This window comes from Gadus macrocephalus, chromosome 14 (assembly GCF_031168955.1).
Source record: "Gadus macrocephalus chromosome 14, ASM3116895v1".
Taxonomy (NCBI): domain Eukaryota; kingdom Metazoa; phylum Chordata; class Actinopteri; order Gadiformes; family Gadidae; genus Gadus; species Gadus macrocephalus.
In genome coordinates, this window is record NC_082395.1 from 2,165,196 (window position 1) to 2,189,016 (window position 23,821).

Consider the following 23,821-nt stretch of genomic DNA (forward strand, 5'->3'; position numbering starts at 1 on the left):
TTTGTCATTTGTTGCTCTACTCTTTTTTGCCACCTACACCTTCCTCCTCCGCATATTTGACACTTTCACTTTGAATTTCTCCCCACTATATCTCTCCTTCCGCCTCCTCTCCCTCCCTCTCCCCTTCCTCCTCCTCGTCTTCCTCCTCGTCTTCCTCCTCCTCATTGTCCTTCACATCCCCACTTTCCTCCTCCACCTTCTTCCTCTCTAAAGGCCGATATATGCTCTGTTTTAGACGTAACGCGTAAGCACGTAAGATACATAACCCTCCCCTACCCATGACTCTTTCTCACATTGAAAGTCAGTGCTTTGTTTTCAACAGCAAATGTCAAACAAATGTTTGACAAAAGATTAATCCTATGTTGCCTGTACTCTATTTCCCAAGAGTATGCATAGTCATTTAAACGTCAACGTTGTAGTGCTTGAATTGAATGATAATTATTGAACAATCTTGTCATGACCCCAGCGACGACTAGACATCTTTAGAGACCACAAAAAACGTGTAATTGAATTGTATTATTGTTGACAACGACAATCAAATTATCCAAAGTTAAGTAAAAAGAATATAATAACTTAATAAACAAATGATCAGCTCTTACTTTGCAAACAACTCCCCAATGCAACCATTTATAACAACACGTTGTTGGTGTGTTTTATGCACCATCGCCCCGCCTCCACCACACGCTGCAGCCCTGAGCGTTGATGTGCACTGGCTCTTTAAAGGTTGGAGTTTGGCACAATGTGCCCTCCCTGCGCGCAGCAGAAGATAAGTGCGTCACTTTGGATCCGTTGTTATCGCGACTTAAAGTCTATCGCATGTGCGGCGGTTTCTTGAAATGGTGAGTTTGAGTTGAACTCCTGACACGAAGTTAGAATATGTCACTTTCTATCTCGCTAATGCCAAACCAAACAAGACGTGCAGGAAGCTGTCGTGGAGACAGACAATGCAACAGCATTGGAACGGAAGGCGCATAGTGGTACCGTTATTCTGTTTACATGCGTATTAGTTCCTAAAAAATATCGCATTATTTAACAATGATATGCTGCTCTAAGGGTCAGCCTTTACAAGACGAAATGAAATGTCAAAACATCTTCCCTAATGCTGTCTGTGTGTGCGTGTGCGTGCGTGCTTCTCAGTTGGGTTGTCCCTAACCCAAACCCACGTGGTGCGTGTACGTGTGCTCGTGTGTATATACGTGTGTGTGTGTGTGTGTGTGTGTGTGTGTGTGTGTGTGTGTGTGTGTGTGTGTGTGTGTGTGTGTGTGTGTGTGTGTGTGTGTGTGTGTGTGCGTGCGTGCGTGCGTGCGTGCGTGTGTCTGTCTGTCTCTGTGAGGGTGCTGGTGTGTGTATCTCTCAGACTGGTCGTCCCTGTGAGTTGTCACACACGTCGCCGTTGTATACATCATTGTTCCCCAAAGTAACGGTCGCTCTCCGTCCCCAATGGCCCGCACGGAGCGGAGATGAATGAGGACACCTTTGAGATCCCTGAGGGGGCAGAGTACCGCTACCTGGTGCAGGAGGAGGAGGAGGTGGAGGTGCAGTACGTCCGGCGGAGGAACTACGTCAGCCCCCTGCTGGTGCTCTCTAATGGCTGGATCAAGCTCATCGGCCTGGCCGTGGTCTCCGCGCTCGGCCTGTCCACGTTCCTGTTCTGGCCACTGTGGCCAGGTGTGTCCCAGACGCTGCCCCGCAACCTGGCCCGGGTCACCACCGATGTCGGGGCTTTCGAGGGGAGACACGTGAGTCTGTTTTCATGTTGTTGATGGGTGAGTCAAAGGGGATGTGTAATACTAATGTAGCACTTGCTAATTTTGTTTTATTCTGTTTTTTAAATCGATTTAAGTTGATGCAACCTTTATTTATACAGACAGATCTCTCAGGTGCCAGGACTCATTGGAATGAGGCCCTCTGTACAGACAATACAAATAATGGCTATAAATAAAGATATATAAACAGATAAATAAACAACAGATAAAAGAGAATCAAAATTAATTCACTAGATCATAAAACACCAGAGTAGTGATAAAAATAATGTGTATCAAAATATTATGTAAAAACCTTGATATAATGACGTGATATATTTGACGCCATTTTGGAGGGTGAACCATCCAAGCTGCGACAGGAAATGAAACTGTCACGCTCTCCTCTCCAGGAGGACGGGGCCTACTCCTTCAGGGGCATGAGCTACGCCTCCCCCCCGACGGGCCGGCTGCGCTGGGCCCCCCCGGCCAGGCCGACCCCAGGCAATGGCTTTGGGGACGCCAGCCACCTCCGCGGCGTCTGCCCCCAGCGGGACCCCCGGACAGGCCGGAGGGTGGGCAGCGAGAGCTGCCTGTTCCTCAACGTGTGGACCCCCTCGCTGGAGCCGGACGCCGCTCTGCCCGTGGTGGTCTGGATCCACGGGGGGTACCTGACCTCGCTCAGCGGGGGGGAGCCCGGGTACGCGCCCTCGGCCCGGCTGGCCAATGAGACGGGGGTGGTCTACGTCAGCTTCAACTACCGGCTGGGTGCCCTGGGGTTCCTGGCCCTGGAGGTTCTGAGGGAGGGCAGCCCCACCAACACCTCAGGTTGGTGCTCACTGCAGGGCTAGGGGATAGGGGATAGGGGGCTAGGGAACAGGGGCTCGGAGACAGGGAGGGCAGCTAGGAGACAGGGGATAGGAGACAGGGAGGGCAGCCCAACCAACACCTCGGGTGCTTACTGCAGGGCTAGGAAGTTTTTTGTTTTATTTGATTTTTTTTTTTCTTTCGGGATGCAAAGAGGTATGTGACTAATGAAATGCTTCCAAATCGTGATTCACTCCCTCACGTGGCATCAGTGTTGTATTTACCAAGTCATGCAGTGGTGGATTTGTTCCAGCTTTGGCACACTTTTCCTCTCCCCAGGGAACTATGGCTTCATGGACCAGATCGCGGCCCTCCAATGGGTTCAGAGGAACATCCACGTCTTCGGAGGCGCCCCTGGGAGAGTGACCATATTTGGACACAGCTCTGGTATGAACATCAACAACAAATACCTCTCCTAACTTAACCTGGGACATGGGTCTGTATCATTGTAGTACAAGTTGATTCAACACTGGATCAACTGCAGCACTACATGAACCTGCTGTAAACTGCCAGGGCAGGTGGTTTTGTGGAATGTCAGAACAGACCTAAACCCCTAAACCCCTGGTTTAGGTTATAGTTGATACACCACATTTATTTACAGTATCATGAAAACACTGGACGTGATGGTAACTGTCCGTTGTGCCAATGAATGGTATATGAGGTTTGCCTTGATGTTGAGAGTGGCGTGGGAGCTTTATCTCAGACATGGGAAGGATGGAAATTTCGGGACACATCATCAGTAGTTTACCTTTGAATCAGGGGGTGTTTCGGCCTTTCAACACTATTCACCCTCATCAAAGGTGGCCAGCTACAGGGTGATCAAGCCTGAGCTTGTGTCCCATGCCCAATCAAGACGATAGCCTGGTTATTTAAATGGCGCAGCCCACGGGACCATGCAAGGCAGGGGGGTCCTCTTCCCTGAGTCAGGCCTAGAGCTGACCACCTAGGTTCTGACCTGGGTTCTCAAGTGGGGGGTGGGGGGTGGGGGGATTAGTGAGTGGGTCATGTTGCTGTTCTATGAGCCCAGCAAGGGTCCTTCCGCTTGATCAATATCCACTGGCTGATTCTTTCGGCCGCTTCATAGACTGATCTTATTGTCTGCGCAGAGCCTGTCCATGGATACCAAGGTCTTTCTTTTTTGGTGGAAGAAACCACAAAACCTCTTCATCCCACTTCAACCGGAGAGATTTTCGCACTCCATCCTCGTTGTTGCGCGTCTGCTGCCAGTTCTGTGTAGCGCAGTTTCTTGCGCTCATCGGACTCTTCGGTTGAATTCTCCATGGTACTGTGAGCTTTATAATGTTGACAGACTTCAGTGAAGGGGACCAGAGTACCATGTCTGAAGTACAATGCAGCCACCAGCTAAGGGTGGTGGCTGCAATCTCATGTGGAAAGATTAGTTGCTGGCCAATATCAACTAGCATCTTCCAATCCCGGGCCTTGGCTAGCTTCCTAGCTTCTGGTTTGGGAGGGGCATGGTTGGGCTTTTCCTGTACCCCTTGGATGAATGTTGGTGCAATGATGGAATTTGATGCTCTCAGGGTAAAGGAGTTGGTGGTATTCCTCTTGCTCTGAAGAGATTCTGCCAGATTCTTGAGGACCTGGTTGTGCCTCCAGGTGTTGCTGACGGCGGTCAGGGTGGTCTTACAACTGGTCAAGATGTGTTTGAGAGTCGCTGCAGTTTGGTCCTCGCAGTTTGGCACAGGTCTGGTCCTCGCCATACCACTGGTGGAGGTTTTTTGGAGATGGGAGCACATCATAGGTCGCTCAGATGATGAAGCTGATGTTGCTTGCCTCCACTTCCCAGAGCTCCCTCCAACTGAGCTTTCTCCTCTGCAGTCCTTCCCACTTCATCCATTGTCCCTGCCTGACAAGAGAGATGGACTTCGCACTTCTTTTATCCTCATTCTGACGGCGCACCTCCTCTACCACCATTTTCCTCTCTGAAGTTGAGGCCTCACGCCAAGTTGGCTTGCTTGCTGTAAGGCCAAAGCCTCCTCTTCCCAGCTGGACATGCCCCTTGATGTCGTTGTGCATCAGGGCTGACGTATCATGCTGCGTCGCATCGGATGATGTCCATTTCCATCCAGTAAGCAGGGGTGGCACAGCATTGCTGGTCTGTTCTCTGGAGTCCTTCAAAGTCATATGGAGTCTCACTTTAGAGCACTTGTACTCTTCAGTGAGGCTCGTGATAGGCAGTTCAAGGACCCCTTTGCCATAAGAGGCTGATGTTAGTCAGACAACGTGGGACCCTGAGCCATTTCTTCAGGTATGAGGTAATGGTTTGCTCCATCTTCTCCACAGTGGTTATTGGGACCTCGTAGATAGTGAGTGGCCACATTACCCGAGGGAGAAGTCCAAATTGCAGGCACCAGAGCTTGAGCTTCCCTGGCAGTAGGGTCTTTTTGATGTTTTCCAGTCTGTTGGTGATGTCCTGCGTTATTTGCTGCACTTGGTATGTGTTCCTGAGGCTTGCATCGTACCATCTGCCCGGGCTTTGAACGGGTTGCTCAGACACTGTTGGTATTGGGTCGTCACCAATGGCTATCCCTTGGCTATTGAGATGCTTTGTGACTTGCTGTGCTTGATTTTCATCCGGTCCCACTTGATGTTCTCATGCAGTTTTCCAAGTATCCGCCTGGTGCATACCAAAGTAGTGGTCAGAGTGGTCATGTCATCCATGTATGCTCCGATAGGTGGAAGGCGGATCCCGTTCTTAGTTTGCTCACCCCCCATCACCCACCTTGAGGACCTGATGATGACCTCCATGGCCATTGTGAAGGCCAGGGTGAGATTGTACAGCCGGCCATGATGCCTACTTCTAGGCGCTGCCATGATGTTGTTAAGTCAGCTGTTGTGAAGCACAGCTGCAGGTCTTTGAAGCAGGCTTTCACTAGAGTAGTGATGGATGATGGAACGTGGAAGATGCTGAAGGATTCCCAGAGAAGGTTTATTGGGAACTGATCCAAAGGCATTGGCCAGGTCAAGGAAGGTGACATGGAGGTCTCTTTTGTACCCCTTCGCAGCTTGGATCTGGTGGCAGATCATACTGGTATGCTCCAAGCAACCAGAGAACCCAGGAATACTGGCCTTCTGCACGGCTGTATCGATGTATTTGTTCTTCACCAGGTAGGTGGACAGCCTCTGTGCGATCACGCTGAAAAAGATTGGCCGGAATTGACTGATGTCTGCTGCATCCTTCTCCTTGGGAATTAGCACACCTCCAGCCCTTCGCCACGCTTGAGGTATCATTCCCTTCGGCCACACAATCCTCATGAACCTCCAAAGATAGCGACGAACATCTGTTGTGTTCTTGTGAAGCTTATATGGTACTCCATTCGGCCCAGGGGCTGATGCTGATCTTGCACACCATACTGTATCCTCTGCTTCTTTCCATTTTGGAGGGCCAGTCTCCAGGTGGAATTCAGGAGGTTGACTAGGTGGGATTTCATGTGGGATAACTAGCTGTTCGTGCCTTTTCGTGTCAGAGTGAACCTTTTCCAGACGTTCCTCCAGTTCATTCTTTGGAGTTTTCAGGGTTCCGCTCTTTTCAATAACGAAGAGGTCTTTGACAAACCTGAAGGTTTTTTCATAGAACCGTGTTCTTGTGCATCCCTTCCACTTATGAAGTTTCCTGAAGTTCTCTGCTCTTCGCAAAGTTGCAAAACGGCATTTGATGTCCCCCTGGAGTAGCATGAGACCATAAAAAAATAAAAAAAGTCAACAAAAGGGCTGGATTCACTAACATCACATACATCTAGTAGCTGTTTCTGAATATGTCCATCCCTTTCTAGTGTTTAAACTGAGATATAATATCATATCAATTGTATTGTTTGCCTATAAATTTTTTCGGAGTATACTTTGTCAGAGCATGTCTTGGGTTTAATAGTAGATATAGCATGTGGATTATTTCACTGTGTACATTCAGTGTTTTTGTAATGTACTGGTGCGATGGAGACTTAAGATGATGATAATTGATTGTTGATAATTGTGTAATAAAGCGTGTGTGTTTTGGACCCCCTGTGTCAGGGGGCACCTCGGTGTGGACTCTGCTGAAGTCGCCCCTGGCTAAGGGTCTGTTCAGCGCCGCGGTGGTCATGAGCGGCTCCACGGTCCAAAACGCGTCGCTGGCGAAGGCCGAGGCAGACAACCTGGTGTTCCTGCGGAAGACGGACTGCACCGACCTGGCCTGCCTCCGACGTCTGTCCGTCACACAGATCCTACAGGTAGGACTCACAGACACACACAACCACAGCAATACAATAAAGGCACAAAAGAAAAATTCTTTCACAATTAACTTTACTGGTATTGTATTCCACTTAAGCCACCTTTCTGTTCAATGTAATTGTTACAATTTTGCTAACATTCAACATTGCTTAACACTGCCACACATTTTTTTTAATAAACTTCAGAGCCCAAAAATTATAATTGACTCATCGTAAGAAGTTGGATAAAATACATCAGCATAATCAAAGTGTTCATCAAAAAAAAACATTTATTTTTTTGTCACTATTCATAAGTTGACACATCCTAGTGGACGTCGCCCATTGAACCACATCTGAATTTTCCTTTCGAAATGAACCATGGCGTCTACGTTGTACACCGTACATTTCCACCTCCTGCCGTTCATTGTGTTCACTGCTGTACCTCCGCCAGGCCAGCCCCTGGGAGGAGTACCCGTCCTGGGCAGGAGACGGCATGATGGACCTGCCCACCAAAGGGAAGTTCTACGGCCCCCTGGTGGTTGTGGACGGACATGTCCTCCCTGACTCCCCGGCGGAGGGAGGAGGAGGATTTTACAATGACGTGCCGATCGTGGTGGGCACAACGGAGCAGGAGGCGGACTTTAGGTGACCACTCTCTGCTGATGTGTGTGTGTGTGTGTGTGTGTGTGTGTGTGTGTGTGTGTGTGTGTGTGTGTGTGTGTGCGCCATCTGCATTAGTGTGAATATGTTTCTTCCTCTCCCCCTTAGCCCTTCTTCTGCAAACATCTCTCTCTGGACTTGGGATGACTACCAGTGGTTTGTTACCGGTGAGGGCCTTAATGAGTTGCCTTCCTGTATACAATGTAATAGGTATGATTATCAGCAGGGCTGGCGATCATCTTAGGCGACCTAAGCGATCGCCTAGGGCGGCAAATGTGTTGGGGGTGCCCTCTGGTGGCGCCCTTAATTAATTAATGAAATTATATGAAACAAGCAAAATAAAACATTTTTACCAAACATGTTCCCAAATGGAACGGACAAGGGAGGGGACGGGGGATTATTTGTTAGTGCGTATGGAAACCCTCACTGCAGTACGCAGGACAATGCGATACCCGCATTTTTACCCGCAAATTACAAACATACATTTTGTACGGTGAATGATTTCTGCTATTCAATCTATGACACTTTGGAGAAAAGCAAAGTGCACTGTTTATAAAGGGATCCTGTTCTTCTAGAAAGGTACTTCCAGAAAAATCCTGTACTTCTAGAAAACAACAATAGTTGTTGCTATTGCCTTGTTCTGACCAACGTTTCTCTGCCTGCTCTGGATCTTTTGATTTTAAGTTACATAACCATTTTTTTATTGAAGATTTAAAATGAAAGTGGGAGGAGCACAGCAATTTAAAGTTTAAAGGTAGGCTATTCCACAAGACAGCTGCTGAGTATAGGAAATAGTACTTTCCGATACAGCTTTTAAATTGGCAGAGCCTGAAATCAGTGGAACTTCCCCTGGTGGATTAATTGTGTGTGTCACTAATTTTAGAAAAGTAATGTCATAGGTATTTGGGTGCCAGGTTATTACTTATCTTGTAGACTAAACAAAGTTTGAGTTGGGAAACTCTCTCCTCCACTCTGCGCCACCTAAAACTGGAGAAATGGTCAGGAAGAAGATGTGTTCTGGGATGGAGTCTGAGGACCACTCTGATCAGTTTATTTTGACAGATCTGTAGCTTGTCTTTGAGGCCTTTAGTAGTGCCAGTGTACCAAGATGTACAGGCATAGTCAAAATGGCATTAAACAAGGGCATCGGCTAGGGTTTTCAGTGTTACTATCCAAGAGGCTGGATATTCTTGCCAGGAACTTAGTCCTTTGGCTCACCTTTGAGATAACTCTCTGGGCCATAAACGCCCCTGATAATTTGTTGTCTAATATACAGCCTAAGTAAGTGACCACTTCCTTGGCCGTAATTTCAACATCACCTACTACTACCCTAAACCCCAAAGACTTTCTTAGTTTGTCTTTGGACCAAAAAAGAATTGACTCTGTCTTGCCAAGGTGGAGAGACAGCTTGTTATCTGTCAACCAAGCACTGAGGTGAAGGAGTTCTACGCTTAGCAGCCTTTCCACCTCTGATTTCTCTTTATGAGACACTAGAATAGCAGAGTCATCTGCAAATAAAAACAGATTGCAATCGATGGCTGACGGCATATCATTCACATATAACAAAAAGAAAAGAGGACCTAAAATACTCCCCTGTGGAACTCCACATGTTAATTTAAGTGGTGAGGACAAGGTCCCTTCCACATCCACCACCTGTTTTCTGACCTAACCCACTGGAGAGATGTATCAGAAAATCCCAGGGCTTTGAGTTTGTTCAAGAGGATATCATACTGGACTGTGTCAAACGCCTTTTGAAGGTCTATTAACACAATGCCACAAAAACTACCCTTATCCCCCTCTTTGCTGATGGTGTCTGTAAGATAGAGCAGACAGGTACCAGTGAAATGGGCTTTTCTAAAGCCTGATTGGAAGTCAAATAAGAGGTTCTGCTCTGCTAAATACCCGTCTATTTGCTCATAAATGATCCTTTCAACAATTTTTGAAATTGAACACAGGATAGATTTTGGGCAGAAATTTCCAGGATTAGATTTGAGCCCCTTTTTATATAAGAGTATCACTCTTGCCACCTTAAATTTATTGGGGAAATGGTTATTTGTAATGAATACATTTATAAGATGAGTGTTTTTTTCAGCAGCATCCCTGAGAAATTTGGCAGGAATGTTGTCAAAACCGGTAGCCTTGGAAGGATTCAGGCCTTTGAATTTTTTTAGTAACAACTTCTGCTCTGAATCCCTCAGACAAACTGAAACCCTTCGGTGAGGACCTTCCCAAGGACGCCCTGGACCTTTACCCCAGCTCAGCGCCCTGTCCAACCCTGGACCGCTGTCCTGAGCGGGCCTACACCACCATGGTGTCGGACATGAGGGTGACCTGCCCCAGCAACGAGGAGGCCTCCAGGGCAGCAGGTGAGCCTGGCACACCCACTATTATACACACGATACAAACTCATGAAGAGAGTCATGGAGTAAAACCTACATCAGTTTTATCTGCCATGTACATTTGCATATCCACATTTCCACAATTCCCTTTTATAATTCACTGTGAATTAAAGTTGAAATGCAGTACCATTTTCTGAGTCTTGTGTTAATTATTTGCATTTTTTTATATTTATTTCAACCATGGAATAGCTGATGTTCAGGCCTTTTAAGTAGGACAGCCTAGTTGTTATCACCATATACGTCACCTCCATCCAAACTGTGTTTCATGCTATTTACTTGTATTTAATGTCCATGTAAGTCCATGTAAACATTCCGGATGTTTAAAGCACTACTAATTCATTATCAATCATTCATTGTCAAATCTGTTGTCACAATCCTTGAGTCGCTCGTCGTAGCAGAGAGCTTTGTGAACTGACTCGCCTTGTGTTGTGTTGTCCCAGCGGCCCTGAGCAGTCCCGTGTATCGCTACGTGGTGACGCACACACCGTCCAGCGCGGTGAACACCTCGGGCCAGGACCTGGTGCCCTACCCCAGCCGCTTCTCCTTCCACACGGTGGACGCCCTGGCCTTCTTCGACGGCCTGGGGGCCCTCCTGGAGGAAAGCCTCTCCCCAAACGACATCGAGTTCCAGCTCCTCTTCAGACACCACCTCGTCCACTTTGCAAAAACGAGTAGGATTGCTGCGTTATAATAATGAAAATGATGCATGGGATTCAATGTGCCTTTAAAGGTTCCTACGGACACTGTATATACAGATCAGAACCAAGGAATGTATGCTGTATGAAGACTGTCTATTGGACCAACGTGGCTTAGCTCAGAAGGTAGAGCGGGGTGATTTGAAACTGCAAGGTTGCTAGTTCATTCCCGGCTCCGAGTGCCGAGGTGTCTCTGAGCAAGACGCCTCTCCCTAACTGCCTTGGATGCATGGACTCCGCCATCGGGTTCTGAATGTGTGTATACTATAACCTTTGTAAGTCGCTTTGGATAAAAGCATCGTCTAAATATCCTAAATGTCAAATTTAAATGCATACTGTATTTCTAACACATGTATTGTTTGGTGATTTCCATTTTTAAAAGTACCAGCCGACGACCAAACATTGTTTGCTGTCTTCTTTCTTTACCGACTCCCAGGGAAGATGGTGGACGAGTGGCCAGAGTTCCCATCAGCCACTGCTCTCCTGTCCAACCTGCTGAAGGTGGTCCAGAGCTACTCTGATGTCCGCTGCCGCCTGTGGCAGGACAATGGCTTCGATGCCTACGCCTGGGTCAACTGACCAGATGAACACCCTGGGCTGTGGGTCAACCCTGTGGAAACGCCAAATTTGATTCACCGCTGTGCTCACCTAAGGCCATGCCACTTTGTTTAATGACTATAAACCACTATTCTTTAACCAAACTAACAGCTGCCAACACCTTGTTTACACTGAGCTGCTGGGTCAAAAGGGGTGTCCTCACTTCCTGTTGACGTCAGTCGAATAGCAGATTCGGCGGTGTACTCTATACTAATAACAATATGTTGGCTTAGCTCAGGAGGTAGAGAGGGTCGTCTTGAAACCAGAAGGTTTCTAGTTCAATCCCCAGAGTGTTGTGGTGTCCATGGACTGTCTGCTAAATGCACTAAATATAAATGCATGGAGGACATAAAACTCGAACAGAAGCTATTAAAAGTGTACCAGAGCTACGACCCAGCAGCAAGGGCTAATGTATAGAATGTCGTTCATAATCGGGAAAATAAGGCCCGACCGGCCCTGAAGGGGCTTATTTTCGATAATGACCGGCGACGTTCTTTACATTATCCGGCTTATTACACGGCTTGCCAAAATGAAATACTAACTTTACACGTTTTTTCACAATTCATTTGTTACTTACCAGCATTCATAGTGTTGATCAGCAGAGAAATAGTCTGTTAAGACATTGATGTCAATTTGAAACCGAGTACGCTGGGGTTGATAAGTTACCGGACTACCTACGGACTGATATGAAAGACGCCAAAAAAATCACTTTCCTTGATAGCTTGATCATTATATGCTTAGCAACGGTGAATTATCAAAATATAATAAATCATATTAATTCACCGTCGGAAGTTGTGAAGGCCCATGCAAGTGAACGGAGCGTTCCACAGCATTCAGAAGAGCCGTGTAATAACTTTATATAATTCAGAGTGAATTAAAAGTTTAAATGAAATCCAATCTCTGTGTTTCATGTTATTTATTTGTATTTTCAACAATCATTTACACAATGAAATAGATAAGATTCAGGCCTTTTCAGAAGTAGGCCAGCCTAGTTGTTCTCCTTATAGACATGTTTGCGTTTCCTCTCTGTAGTTCTGTACTTCTCCAACAGATGTCGCCAGATCAGAATCAAAACGTCCAATGGAATTCGTTAATGCCATTTTCTTTGTTTTATGTTATTTCCATGTATTCTGAACGATTATTTGCAATATAAAATAAAAAGGAGGATATATTCATGAATAGGCTGAAATAGATGTATAAATCTATGTGCGTGTGTAAGTAGGACTTTTTGCAGACGCCCACGAGGTATCACCAAATCCCCGTTTTCCTGATGGCTCTAAAACTTATGGGGCAACGGCGACAGATTGGCTGCTTGGTGCCACGCCGCCGCGCCTGCTCAGTCGGAGGCAGGGACCAAATCATCTTTGTATTATTGTTGACAAAGACAATCAAATTATACAAAGTTAAGTTAATAAATGATAATAATAAAATCATAAACACATGATCAGCTCTGACTTTGCAAACAACTCCCCAACGCAACCATTTATAACAACACGTTGTTGATGTGTTTTCTGCACCATCGCACCGCCTCCAACACACGCTGCAGCCCTGAGCGTTTATGTGCACTGGCTCTTTAAAGGTTGGAGTTCGGAACAAAGTGCCCTCCCTGTCCTTCCCTGCGCGTAACGCGTAACGCAGCAGGAGATAAGTGCGTCACTTTAGGTCTCGTTGCTATCACGACTTTAAAGTCAATCGCATGTGCGGCAGTTTCTTGAAATGGTGAGTTTGAGTTCAACTCCTGACACAAAGTGAGAATATGTCACTTTCTATCTTGCCGATGCCAAACGAAACAAGACGTGCAGGAAGCTGTCGTAGAGACAATGCAACAGGGTTGGAACGGAAGGCGCTCAGTGGTTCCGTTATTCTGTTTACATGCGTATATAGTTCCTAAAAAAAGATCGCGTTATTTAACAATTACATGCCTTTACAAGACGAAATGAAATGGCAAAACATCTTCCCTAATGCTTTGTGTGTGTGTGTGTGTGTGTGTGTGTGTGTGTGTGTGTGTGTGTGTGTGTGTGTGTGTGTGTGTGTGTGTGTGTGTGTGTGCGTGTGCGTGCTTCTCAGTTGGGTGGTCCCAAACCCAAGTGATGTGTGGGCGTGTGTACATGTGCGTGTGCTCGTGTGTATGTGTGTGTATGTGTCTCTGTCTGTTTGCGTGTGTGTCTCTGTCTGTGAGGGTAGGGGTGTGTGCGTGCGCGTTCTTGTGCGTGTGTATTTCTCGGACTGGTCGTCCCTGTGAGTTGTCACACACGTCGCCTTTGTATGCATCATTATTCCCCAAAGTAACGGTCGCTCTCCGTCCCCAATGGCCCGCACAGAGCGGAGATGAATGAGGACACCTTTGAGATCCCTGAGGGGGCAGAGTACCGCTACCTGGTGCAGGAGGAGGAGGAGGTGGAGGTGCAGTACGTCCGGCGGAGGAACTACGTCAGCCCCCTGCTGGTGCTCTCGAAGGGATGCATCACGCTCATCGGCCTGGCCGTGCTCTCCATGCTCGGCCTGGCCGCGTACCTGGCCTATTTGTCCCAGACGCTGCCCCGCAACCTGGCCCGGGTCACCACCGATGTCGGGGTTTTCGAGGGGAGACACGTGAGTCAGTTTTCATGTTGTTGATGGGTGAGTCAAAGGGGATGTACTAATACTAATGTAGCACTCGCTAATTTAGTTTTATTCTGTTTTTTAAATCGATTTAACTAGATGCAACCTTTATTTATACAGATCACTCAGGTGCCAGGAGTATTTTGAATGTGTCCTTGTGTACAGACAATAAAAAAAACGATGACTATAAATAAAGATATCTAAACAGATGAATAAACAACAGATAAAAGAGAATACAAATTAATTCACTACATCATAAAACACCAGAGTAGTCATTAAAATAATGTGTATCAAAATATTATGAAAAAAACGGATATAATGATGTATCAACTGAAACGCGATATATCGAGGCGCCATTTTGGAGGGTGAACCATCCAAGCTACGACAGGAAATGAAACGCTCTCCTCTCCAGGAGGACAGGGCCTACTCCTTCAGGGGCATGAGCTATGCCTCCCCCCCGACGGGCCGGCTGCGCTGGGCCCCCCCGGTCAGGCCGACCCCAGGCAACGGCTTTGGGGACGCCAGCCGCCTCCGCGGCGTCTGCCCCCAGCGGGACCCCCGGACAGGCCGGAGGGTGGGCAGCGAGAGCTGCCTGTTCCTCAACGTGTGGACCCCCTCGCTGGAGCCGGACGCCGCTCTGCCCGTGGTGGTCTGGATCCACGGGGGGTACCTGACCTCGCTCAGCGGGGGGGAGCCCGGGTACGCGCCCTCGGCCCGGCTGGCCAATGAGACGGGGGTGGTCTACGTCAGCTTCAACTACCGGCTGGGTGCCCTGGGGTTCCTGGCCCTGGAGGTTCTGAGGGAGGGCAGCCCCACCAACACCTCAGGTTGGTGCTCACTGCAGGGCTAGGGGATAGGGGATAGGGGGCTAGGGAACAGGGGCTAGGAGACAGGGAGGGCAGCCCCACCAACACCTCAGGTTGGTGCTCACTGCAGGGCTAGGAGGGCTAGGGGATAGGGGGCTAGGGAACAGGGGCTAGGAGACAGGGAGGGCAGCCCCACCAACACCTCAGGTTGGTGCTCACTGGAGGGCTAGGAGGGCTAGGGGATAGGGGGCTAGGGAACAGGGGCTAGGAGACAGGGAGGGCAGCTAAGAGACAGGGGATAGGAGACAGGGAGGGCAGCTAGGAGACAGGGACGGCAGCTCAACCAACACTTCAGGTAGGGGCTTACTGCAGGGCTAGGAGGGCTAGGGGATAGGGGGCTAGGAGACAGGGGATAGGGGACAGGGGCTAGGAGACAGGGAGGGCAGCCCAACCAACCTCGGGTGCTTACTTCAGGGCTAGGAACTTTTTTGTTTTATTTGATTACATTTCTGCTCTCAGGATACAAAGAGATATGTGACTAATGAAATGCTTCCAAATCAACCCTAGCCTTAAAGGAGATGTTTTTGAAGCTTTGGAAAAAATATCTGGCCTACTGCTATTCTCCTCTGTTTCAGTCCCTTCAGAATGCGCTGTTTCTGGTGTCTGTAGCTTTAATGCAAATGACCTGCTGCCCATTGACCAATGATGAGTCAGAGTGAACCACAGCATGGAGGAGAAGGGATTGCTGTTTGCGGACTCGCTCTATGTCTATATAATATAATATAATATAAGAACAATATTATTATATAATATATATAGGTATTTATCTAATATTATATCTAATATCACGAAAAAAAAGCTATGGGCACCTCGGAGGATATTCTAAATCATAAAGACTGCGTCTGACGTCTCAGTCTGGTACTTACATAACGAGTAAAGATTCGTAATAGGGGTTTTCTCGGTCATGGTTGAGAAGAATTGGGGGAAAGGAACTTTGGCCTTGACTCTCTGAAGTCCATATTGAACCACGACATGGAGGAGAAAGGGATTGTACTCCCGGAACTGAGCTGCCGGGCTGCCGCCGAGCTCAACCCCGCCGGAGCGCGAATTTTTTTTTTGCAGGGTGGTAGCGGGAATCTCGTGAATATTCATGAGGGAACTGATCCCTGATTGGCTGGGACTTGTTGGCTGGGACTTGGCTCGCTGGGACTTTGTTAGAGGGCTTGTGTGAAAATCACGAACGCAAATGAATTAAACGTTGTTATAAATCAACACGAATAATGTGACACATGATACCCACCTACTACACGGCAACTCTATAGCTACCTTTCTGTAAGTACAAACGTTAGCTCACTCGTCTAAAAGCCCCTGTGAAACTGTTAGGCCTATGTGTCACAGCCTGGGCTACTGTAGTAAATAAAGTTATAACGTTATGTATAGCGCATCGCAGTGCTTTCGGCAGCTGGTGATTGTTTCCAAGTTGTTTTTTTCTAATTGTTGTCCATCCATGTCTTGATATTTCCATTAAGATTCCATTCTGTTCTGTTTCTAGAAGTAGTAATAATAATAATAATAATACATTTAATTTAGAGGCGCCTTTCAAGACACCCAAGGTCACCTTACAGAGCATATAGTCATCATTCAAAACTATGTAAAACAGACTAGTGAGCATAATGGCAGGATTTATTAAAGCTTGCAACATTTGCCAGACCCATGTCAACTTTGAGGAGATGGAGCTGCTGGAGGTTAGGTGTAGATGGATAAGAATAAACCGTATGATTTCTGATATTTGTTTATAGTGGTTCTGCCACACCCCACAACCAATACATTATAGAAAGAAGGGCCATAAAATCGGTAGGCCTATCCATAGAATATTTTCGCGTAGGGCTAAATTAATTTTAATATTGATTTTCACCTATCAATCCACCTCCTACACGGCAACTCTATAGCTACCTTTCTGTAAGTGCCAAAACAAACGTTAGCTCGTAATGCTAACTCGTCTAAAAACAACTACTGTATAACATGTGTCACACTATTGATACAAAGATTTGTGTTGATTTATAACAACGTTTCATTTATTTGCGTTCGTGATTTTCACAAGCCCTCTGTTTTCACAAGCCCTCTGACAAAGTCCCAGCGAGCCAAGTCCCAGCCAATGAGGGATGAGTTCCCTCATGAATATTCACGAGCTTCCCGCTACCACCCTGCAAAAAATAAACTCGCCGCCGGAGCTGCTCGTCCGCTGGTCCACAAAATCTTAGCTATGCTCTGATTGGAGGGGGGTGGGGAAGTGTACTACTACGTACCTCCTACGTACTTTCTACGTAGGAGGGGGCGCCGAGACTGACTCACTCGTTTGGAAACTGGAGCCGGGGTACTCACAGAAATGCATATCTCACTGAATAAAATCATATACAGACTTTTTTCAAAGTTTGTATGCGTGTGGGAGCACCAGGGACCCAAAACGACACCCCAGATCCCAGGAAAAGTGTTGTTTTCATAATATGTCCGCTTTAACCATGTGATTCACTCACTCACATGGAATCAGTGTTGTATTTACCAAGTCATGCAGTGGTGGTTATGTTCCAGCTTTGGCACACTTTTCCTCTCCCCAGGGAACTATGGCTTCATGGACCAGATCGCGGCCCTCCAATGGGTTCAGAGGAACATCCACGTCTTCGGAGGCGCCCCTGGGAGAGTGACCATATTTGGACACAGCTCTGGTATGAACATCAACAACAAATACCTCTCCTCACTTAACCTGGGAAATGTTTCTATCATTGTAGTACAAGTTGATCCAACACTGGATCAACTGCAGGAACCTGCTGTAAACTGCCAGGGGAGGTGGTTTTGTGGAATGTCAAAATGACCATAAAAGGTTATCGTCGGTTTGGGTTAAAGTTGATACACTACATTTATTTACATTGAAGTAAAGTATACAAAAGTGCTGGATTCAGTAACATGACAAACATCTAGAAGTTGTTTCTGAATATGTCTATCCCGTTCTAGTGTTTAGGCTGAGATATAATTACATAATAATATCAATTGTATTGTTTGCATATACATTTTCCAGAGTACACTTTGTCAGAGCTTTTCTTGGGTATAATAGTAGATGTAGCATGTGGATTATTTCACTGTGTTATATTATACATTTGGTGTTAGCAAACAGAAATAATATATTTGCAGATTTCTACTCTATTATATGCATGAACTGCATTTATTCCCGAATGCAATCCATAAAAGTACAAACTGTTATGGTATTGTAATTGTAGTACTTTTCGATTTGTTTTGTAATGTACTGGTGCGATGGAGACTTATGATGATGATAATTGATTGTTGATAATTGTGTAATAAAGCGTGTGTGTTTTGGACCCCCTGTGTCAGGGGGCACCTCGGTGTGGACTCTGCTGAAGTCGCCCCTGGCTAAGGGTCTGTTCAGCGCCGCGGTGGTCATGAGCGGCTCCACGGTCCAAAACGCGTCGCTGGCGAAGGCCGAGGCAGACAACCTGGTGTTCCTGCGGAAGACGGACTGCACCGACCTGGCCTGCCTCCGACGTCTGTCCGTCACACAGATCCTACAGGTAGGACTCACAGACACACACAACCACAGTCAGTGTTGGGAAAGTTCACTTTCTACATGAACTAGTTCAAAGTTCAGTTCACAAATTTTAAACGGAACTAGTTCAGTTCATTGTTGATAATACAAAATTGCAAGCTATTATTTTTCAAAATTATTGTCACAGCCCATATGGAACCACAGACCGCAATTATCATCTTCATATCCAATTTTGAATCCTTATCCAACCAAGGTTACATAAGCATTGAGGGGACAGCCTTCCCCATTGTTGCTTTAATGCTTTGTTGCTGTCCATTCAGTCCACACTAGTGACAGTTGCAGCTTTCACCCATACAGTATATTCTCAAAAACATGAGGAGAAACTTGCTGCTTGAATGGTCTTTTTTAATGAAGAATTATTATAAGAAAAACAGGACAGTAGGAAGTAGTGAATTATTTCAATATTATTTAACAGCAATTTATTTGAATAATTCCAAATTTTGGTTGTGATGTCTGAAATAACCCATTCCATCCATTGACAACTACATTTTACAAGTGTGTTACGAGTGGCGGGGCGTGCACTTATTTAACGTGCCCGGTATGAAAGGTTTCAAAGACTGGGAATGTTTAAATATTCGATGAAACTTAAAATTGGACCATTTATTTGTTCGAGTTGGATTTAAACTCAATGCAGGACCACTATTGGAGTGGATTGGACAAACATAAAGTATACAAAAGTAAAGTATACAAAAGTGCTGGATTCAGTAACATGACAAACATCTAGAAGTTGTTTCTGAATATGTCTATCCCGTTCTAGTGTTTAGGCTGAGATATAATTACATAATAATATCAATTGTATTGTTTGCATATACATTTTCCAGAGTACACTTTGTCAGAGCTTTTCTTGGGTATAATAGTAGATGTAGCATGTGGATTATTTCACTGTGTTATATTATACATTTGGTGTTAGCAAACAGAAATAATATATTTGCAGATTTCTACTCTATTATATGCATGAACTGCATTTATTCCCGAATGCAATCCATAAAAGTACAAACTGTTATGGTATTGTAATTGTTATACACACAATTCCCTTTTTTTGTTTTGTTTTGTTTTGTCTTGTTTTTGTTTTATTTATTTCTTATTGCTTATGTTTATTTATTTATTTATTTATTTATTTATTTATTTATTTATTTATTTTTCCACAATGTCTTGTTTTTTAAAAAATGTATGATGACTATATGCTCTGTAAGGTGACCTTGGGTGTCTTGAAAGGCGCCTCTAAATGAAATGTATTATTATTATTATACAAAACCCATTCCATCCATTGACAACTACATTTTACAAGTGTGTTACGAGTGGCGGGGCGTGCACTTATTTAACGTGCCCGGTATGAAAGGTTTCAAAGACTGGGAATGTTTAAATATTCTATGAAACTTAAAATTGGACCATTTATTTGTTTGAGTTGGATTTAAACTCAATGCAGGACCACTATTGGAGTGGATTGGACAAACATTGGAACAAAATTAATAGTTTGGAGTGCTGCGGCAGAACAAATCAAGGAATGGGCGCAGTTAATTTCATATCGGCAAATAAACCAACAGTTTTTGCCCCTAGAAGACAATTTAACTAACATAGTTGTTCATTGAACTATTGTTCAATGAACGCGTTCAGACACAACACTGGCGTTTACGTTGTACACCGTACGTTTCCACCTCCTGCCGTTCATTGTGTTCACTGCTGTACCTCCGCCAGGCCAGCCCGTGGGAGGAGTACCCGTCCTGGGCAGGAGACGGTATGATGGACCTGCCCACCAAAGGGAAGTTCTACGGCCCCCTGGTGGTCGTGGACGGACACGTCCTCCCTGACGCCCTAGCGGAGGGAGGAGGTGGATTTTACAACGACGTGCCGATCGTGGTGGGCACAACGGAGCAGGAGGCGGACTTTAGGTGACCACTCCCTCCTGCTGTGTGTGTGTGCGTGCGTGCGTGCGTGCGTGCGTGCGTGCGTGCGTGCGTGCGTGCGTGCGTGCGTGCGTGCGTGCGTGCGTGCGTGCGTGCGTGTGTGTGTGCGTGCGTCATCTGCATTAGTGTGAATATGTTTCTTTCTCTCCCCCTTAGCCCCTCTTCTACATCTCCCAACATCTCTCTCTGGACTTGGGATGAATACCAGTGGTTTGTTACCGGTGAGAGCCTTGATGAGTTGCCTTCCTGTATACAATGTAATAGGTATGATTATCAATACTAGATAAGAAATTAGGGATTTGTGAGGGAATAACAAACATATAATAATCATAATAAACTTTGTAAAGTGAATGTTTTCTGCTTTTCAATCTATGAAACATTGGAGAAAAGCAGAGTGTATTGTTTTTAAAGGGATCCTGTACTTCTAGAAAGGTAATTCTGGAAAAATTCTGTAGGCTACTTCTAGAAAAAGATGTTTCCAGAGATAGTCATATTTTATATAGTCAAAAAGAATCAAGTTGTAGCTATTTCCAGTTCTGACCCCCGTTTCTCTGCCTCAGACAAACTGAAACCCTTCGGTGTGGACCTTCCCAAGGACGCTCTGGACCTTTACCCCAGCTCAGCACCCTGTCCCACCCTGGACCGCTGTCCTGAGCGGGCCTACACCACCATGGTGTCGGACATGAGGGTGACCTGCCCCAGCAACGAGGAGGCCTCCAGGGCAGCAGGTGTGCCTGGCACACCCACTATTATACACACTATACAAACTCATGAAGAGAGTCATGGAGTAAAACCAGTATCATCAAATCAAAATCAGTATCTGCCATGTACATTTTCATATCCACATTTTCACAATTCCCTTTTATAATTCACTGTGAGGGTGCACTCACACTAGGCCATCTGGCCGTGGCCGTCTTCACACCTAACCGTGCTCAAATCTGCCAGTGTGAGTGTGGCCAGTCTGGCCAGGCCAGGCCAACTTGGCCTCTTGGGAGAGGTGTGCTGCTACGGTACGGGCCGCCACGGAAAAGATGCCGTGGCCAGGCCACAGTCGCGACGGCAAACGGCCACGGCCAGATGGCATAGTGTGAATGCAGGCCAGAGAACAATGGGGCCAGTTGAGCACGGTTAGGTGTGAAAACGGCCAACAGCCACGGCCAGATGGCCTGGTGTGAGTCCCCCCGAATTAAAGTTGAAATGCAATACATCAGTTCAATTAGCTGCGTCTCCTGTTATTTATTTCAAAAACGGAATAGATAAGGTTTAGGCCTTTTCATAAGTAGAAAAGCCTAGTTGTTATCAACAACCGTTGAGGTGGCAATCGTAGCAGAGAGCTTTGTGAACTGACTCGCCTTGTGTTGTGTTGACCCAGCGGCCCTGAGCAGTCCCCTGTATCGCTACGTGGTGACGCACACACCGTCCAGCGCGGTGAACACCTCGGGCCAGGACCTGGTGCCCTTCCCCAGCCGCTTCTCCTTCCACATGCTGGACGCCCTGGCCTTCTTCGACGGCCTGGGGGCCCTCCTGGAGAAGCCCCTCTCCCCAAATGACACGGAGTTCCAGCTCCTCTTCAGACACCACCTCGTCCACTTTGCCAAAACTAGTAGGATTGCTTTGTTATATTAATGATAATGATCATTGGGATTTAAAGGTCTCCACGGACACTATGTACGGATCAGAACAGAGCAATGTGTGCTGTATGGCGACTGTGCATTGGACCAACGTGGCTTAGCTCAGAAGGTAGAGCGGGGTGATTTGTAACTGCAAGGTTGCTAGTACGTTCCCCGAGTGTCGAGGTGTCCCTGAGCAAGACGCCTTGGATGCATCGCATTTTGGACTCCGCCGTTGGGTTCTGCATGTGTTTATAAATCTTTGTAAGTCGCTTTGGATAAAAGCGTCTGCTAAATATCCTAAATGTAAATGAACAGTAGACTGTATATTTTAATTGTATAGTTTGGTGTTTTCCATTTTTAAAAGTACCAGCCGACGACTAAACGTTGTTTGCTGCCTTCCTTCTTTACCGACTTCCAGGGAAGATGGTGGACGAGTGGCCAGAGTTCCCATCAGCCACTGCTCTCCTGTCCAACCGGCTGAAGGTGGTCCAGAGCTACTCTGATGTCCGCTGCCGCCTGTGGCATGACAATGGCTTCGATGCCTACGCCTGGGTCAACTGACCAGATGAACACCCAGGGCTGTGGGTCAACCCTGTGGAAACGCCAAATTTGATTCACCGCTGTGCTCACCTAAGGCCATGCCACTTTGTCCAATGACTATAAACCACTATTCTTTAACCAAACTAACAGCTGCTAACACCTTGTTTAAACTGAGCTGCTGGGATTGTCCCCACTTCCTGTTGACGTCAGACGAAGAGCAGATTTGGCGTGTACTCTAGTAATAACAATATGATATGGTCGGCTTAGCTCAGGAGGTAGAGAGGGTAGTCTTGAAACCAGAAGGTTTCTAGTTCGTTCCCCAGCTAGTCTCGTGGGGTTCCTGGACCGTCGGCTAAATGCACTAAATGTAAATGCATGGAGGCCATAGAAACCGAGCCAGAAGCCAATGGAAGTGTACCAGAGCTACGACCCAGCAGCATCGGATAGTGTCTCTGCCTGCCATTACACTGCCTTCCGCCGTCTTTAACCTCCTCCTTGAGCCTCACATGGCACCCCTTGCACAGTCGTCATATTGCCAAGACGCACGTTTGTTTCAACAAACGTTCTCGTCCCGTTGTTGTCCAAATGTCTTCTTCTGTTTGGGATGCGACGAGGAGCAGGAAAGGGAGGTTTTATCAGGTTTAGTGTGTGTGTGTGTGTGTGTGTGTGTGTGTGTGTGTGTGTGTGTGTGTGTGTGTGTGTCTGTGTCTGTGTCTGTGTGTGTGTTTATTTGTAGTTTTCATGGGGAGATGGGGATCGGGAGACACTGAAGGTGTTGGTATAGCATGTCTACTCCTACTGTACATGAATCCATACTGATCCCAGTCGTCTGGTGATCATCGAAGATTTAGCCAGAACTTGACCTCCACTGAAGCAAGACTGTGAAATGAGACCAACGCAAAGATAACAACTTTTATCAAACTATTCCAGTGAGGTCGGGCTGTATCGGAAATTTAACAAAGATTCCAGCCAGAAGAGAAAAAAGGTATATAAGATAAATAACATTAACTTTCTCCATTTTATATTGAAATATATCAGTTTGTCTCTGGCTATATTTGATTGGACAGACCTACAGTACATTGGCCAATCAGATACAGTTGGAGGCATTGGATTACAGATGGACAGAGAAGAGCATGAATGCCAGTGTACACAGATGTATTAGATTACCCACTCAATCCATACAATCATGCAGCTATACTCCCAAACCTACTGTTACAGTATTAATTACAGGACTACTCCTTTTTTAGGAAGTTTGAGTCGGGAAACTGCAAGACTGGCAACATACAACTAAGCATGTTACCTTGAAATATTGTTTGTAAATTACTCTTTTTTTTTTGGTGGGGGGGGAATAATGGCTACATTTTCTCAAACATTGTTTTTATATATACTATGTAAGCGTATACAGGTCAAAGGTCACACCTATCTTATCTGCCATGCACATTTGCAAATCCATGTTTCCACAATTACCTTTTTATAATTCCCAGTGAATTAAAAGTTTAAATTAAATACATTTTCTGTGTTTCATGTTATTTATTTGTATTTTTATGAATTATTTACACCATGGAATAGATAAGATTCA

At 46.1% G+C, this 23,821-nt stretch overlaps 2 protein-coding genes across 5 annotated transcripts; both read left to right on the top strand.

Moving 5' to 3' along the window:
- Nucleotides 1–713: 713 nt before the first annotated feature.
- Nucleotides 714–12,059, top strand: LOC132472526 (para-nitrobenzyl esterase-like). 3 transcript variants are annotated; one of them, XM_060072190.1, is made up of 10 exons: nucleotides 714–839; nucleotides 1,456–1,739; nucleotides 2,153–2,567; nucleotides 2,886–2,993; nucleotides 6,636–6,832; nucleotides 7,263–7,456; nucleotides 7,580–7,638; nucleotides 9,670–9,837; nucleotides 10,311–10,541; nucleotides 11,002–12,059. In XM_060072190.1, exons 2-10 carry the CDS (start codon nucleotides 1,461–1,463, stop codon nucleotides 11,142–11,144), a joined length of 1,794 nt encoding a protein of 597 aa, XP_059928173.1. In that variant the 5' UTR covers nucleotides 714–839; nucleotides 1,456–1,460; the 3' UTR covers nucleotides 11,145–12,059. The 3 variants fall into 3 exon arrangements, with proteins under 3 accessions (XP_059928173.1, XP_059928172.1, XP_059928171.1); XM_060072189.1 differs by having other exon boundaries at nucleotides 716–839; nucleotides 1,419–1,739; XM_060072188.1 differs by having other exon boundaries at nucleotides 745–839; nucleotides 1,461–1,739.
- Nucleotides 12,060–12,722: 663 nt separating this feature from the next.
- Nucleotides 12,723–23,752, top strand: LOC132472524 (fumonisin B1 esterase-like). Of its 2 annotated transcripts, XM_060072186.1 has the most exons (11): nucleotides 12,756–12,881; nucleotides 13,230–13,272; nucleotides 13,484–13,754; nucleotides 14,176–14,590; nucleotides 17,185–17,292; nucleotides 17,954–18,150; nucleotides 19,881–20,074; nucleotides 20,246–20,310; nucleotides 20,650–20,817; nucleotides 21,462–21,692; nucleotides 22,121–23,752. In XM_060072186.1, the coding sequence occupies exons 2-11, from the start codon at nucleotides 13,253–13,255 to the stop codon at nucleotides 22,261–22,263; spliced, it is 1,812 nt and encodes a 603-aa protein (XP_059928169.1). In that variant the 5' UTR covers nucleotides 12,756–12,881; nucleotides 13,230–13,252; the 3' UTR covers nucleotides 22,264–23,752. The 2 variants fall into 2 exon arrangements, with proteins under 2 accessions (XP_059928170.1, XP_059928169.1); XM_060072187.1 differs by lacking the exon at nucleotides 13,230–13,272 and having other exon boundaries at nucleotides 12,723–12,881.
- Nucleotides 23,753–23,821: the final 69 nt, after the last annotated feature.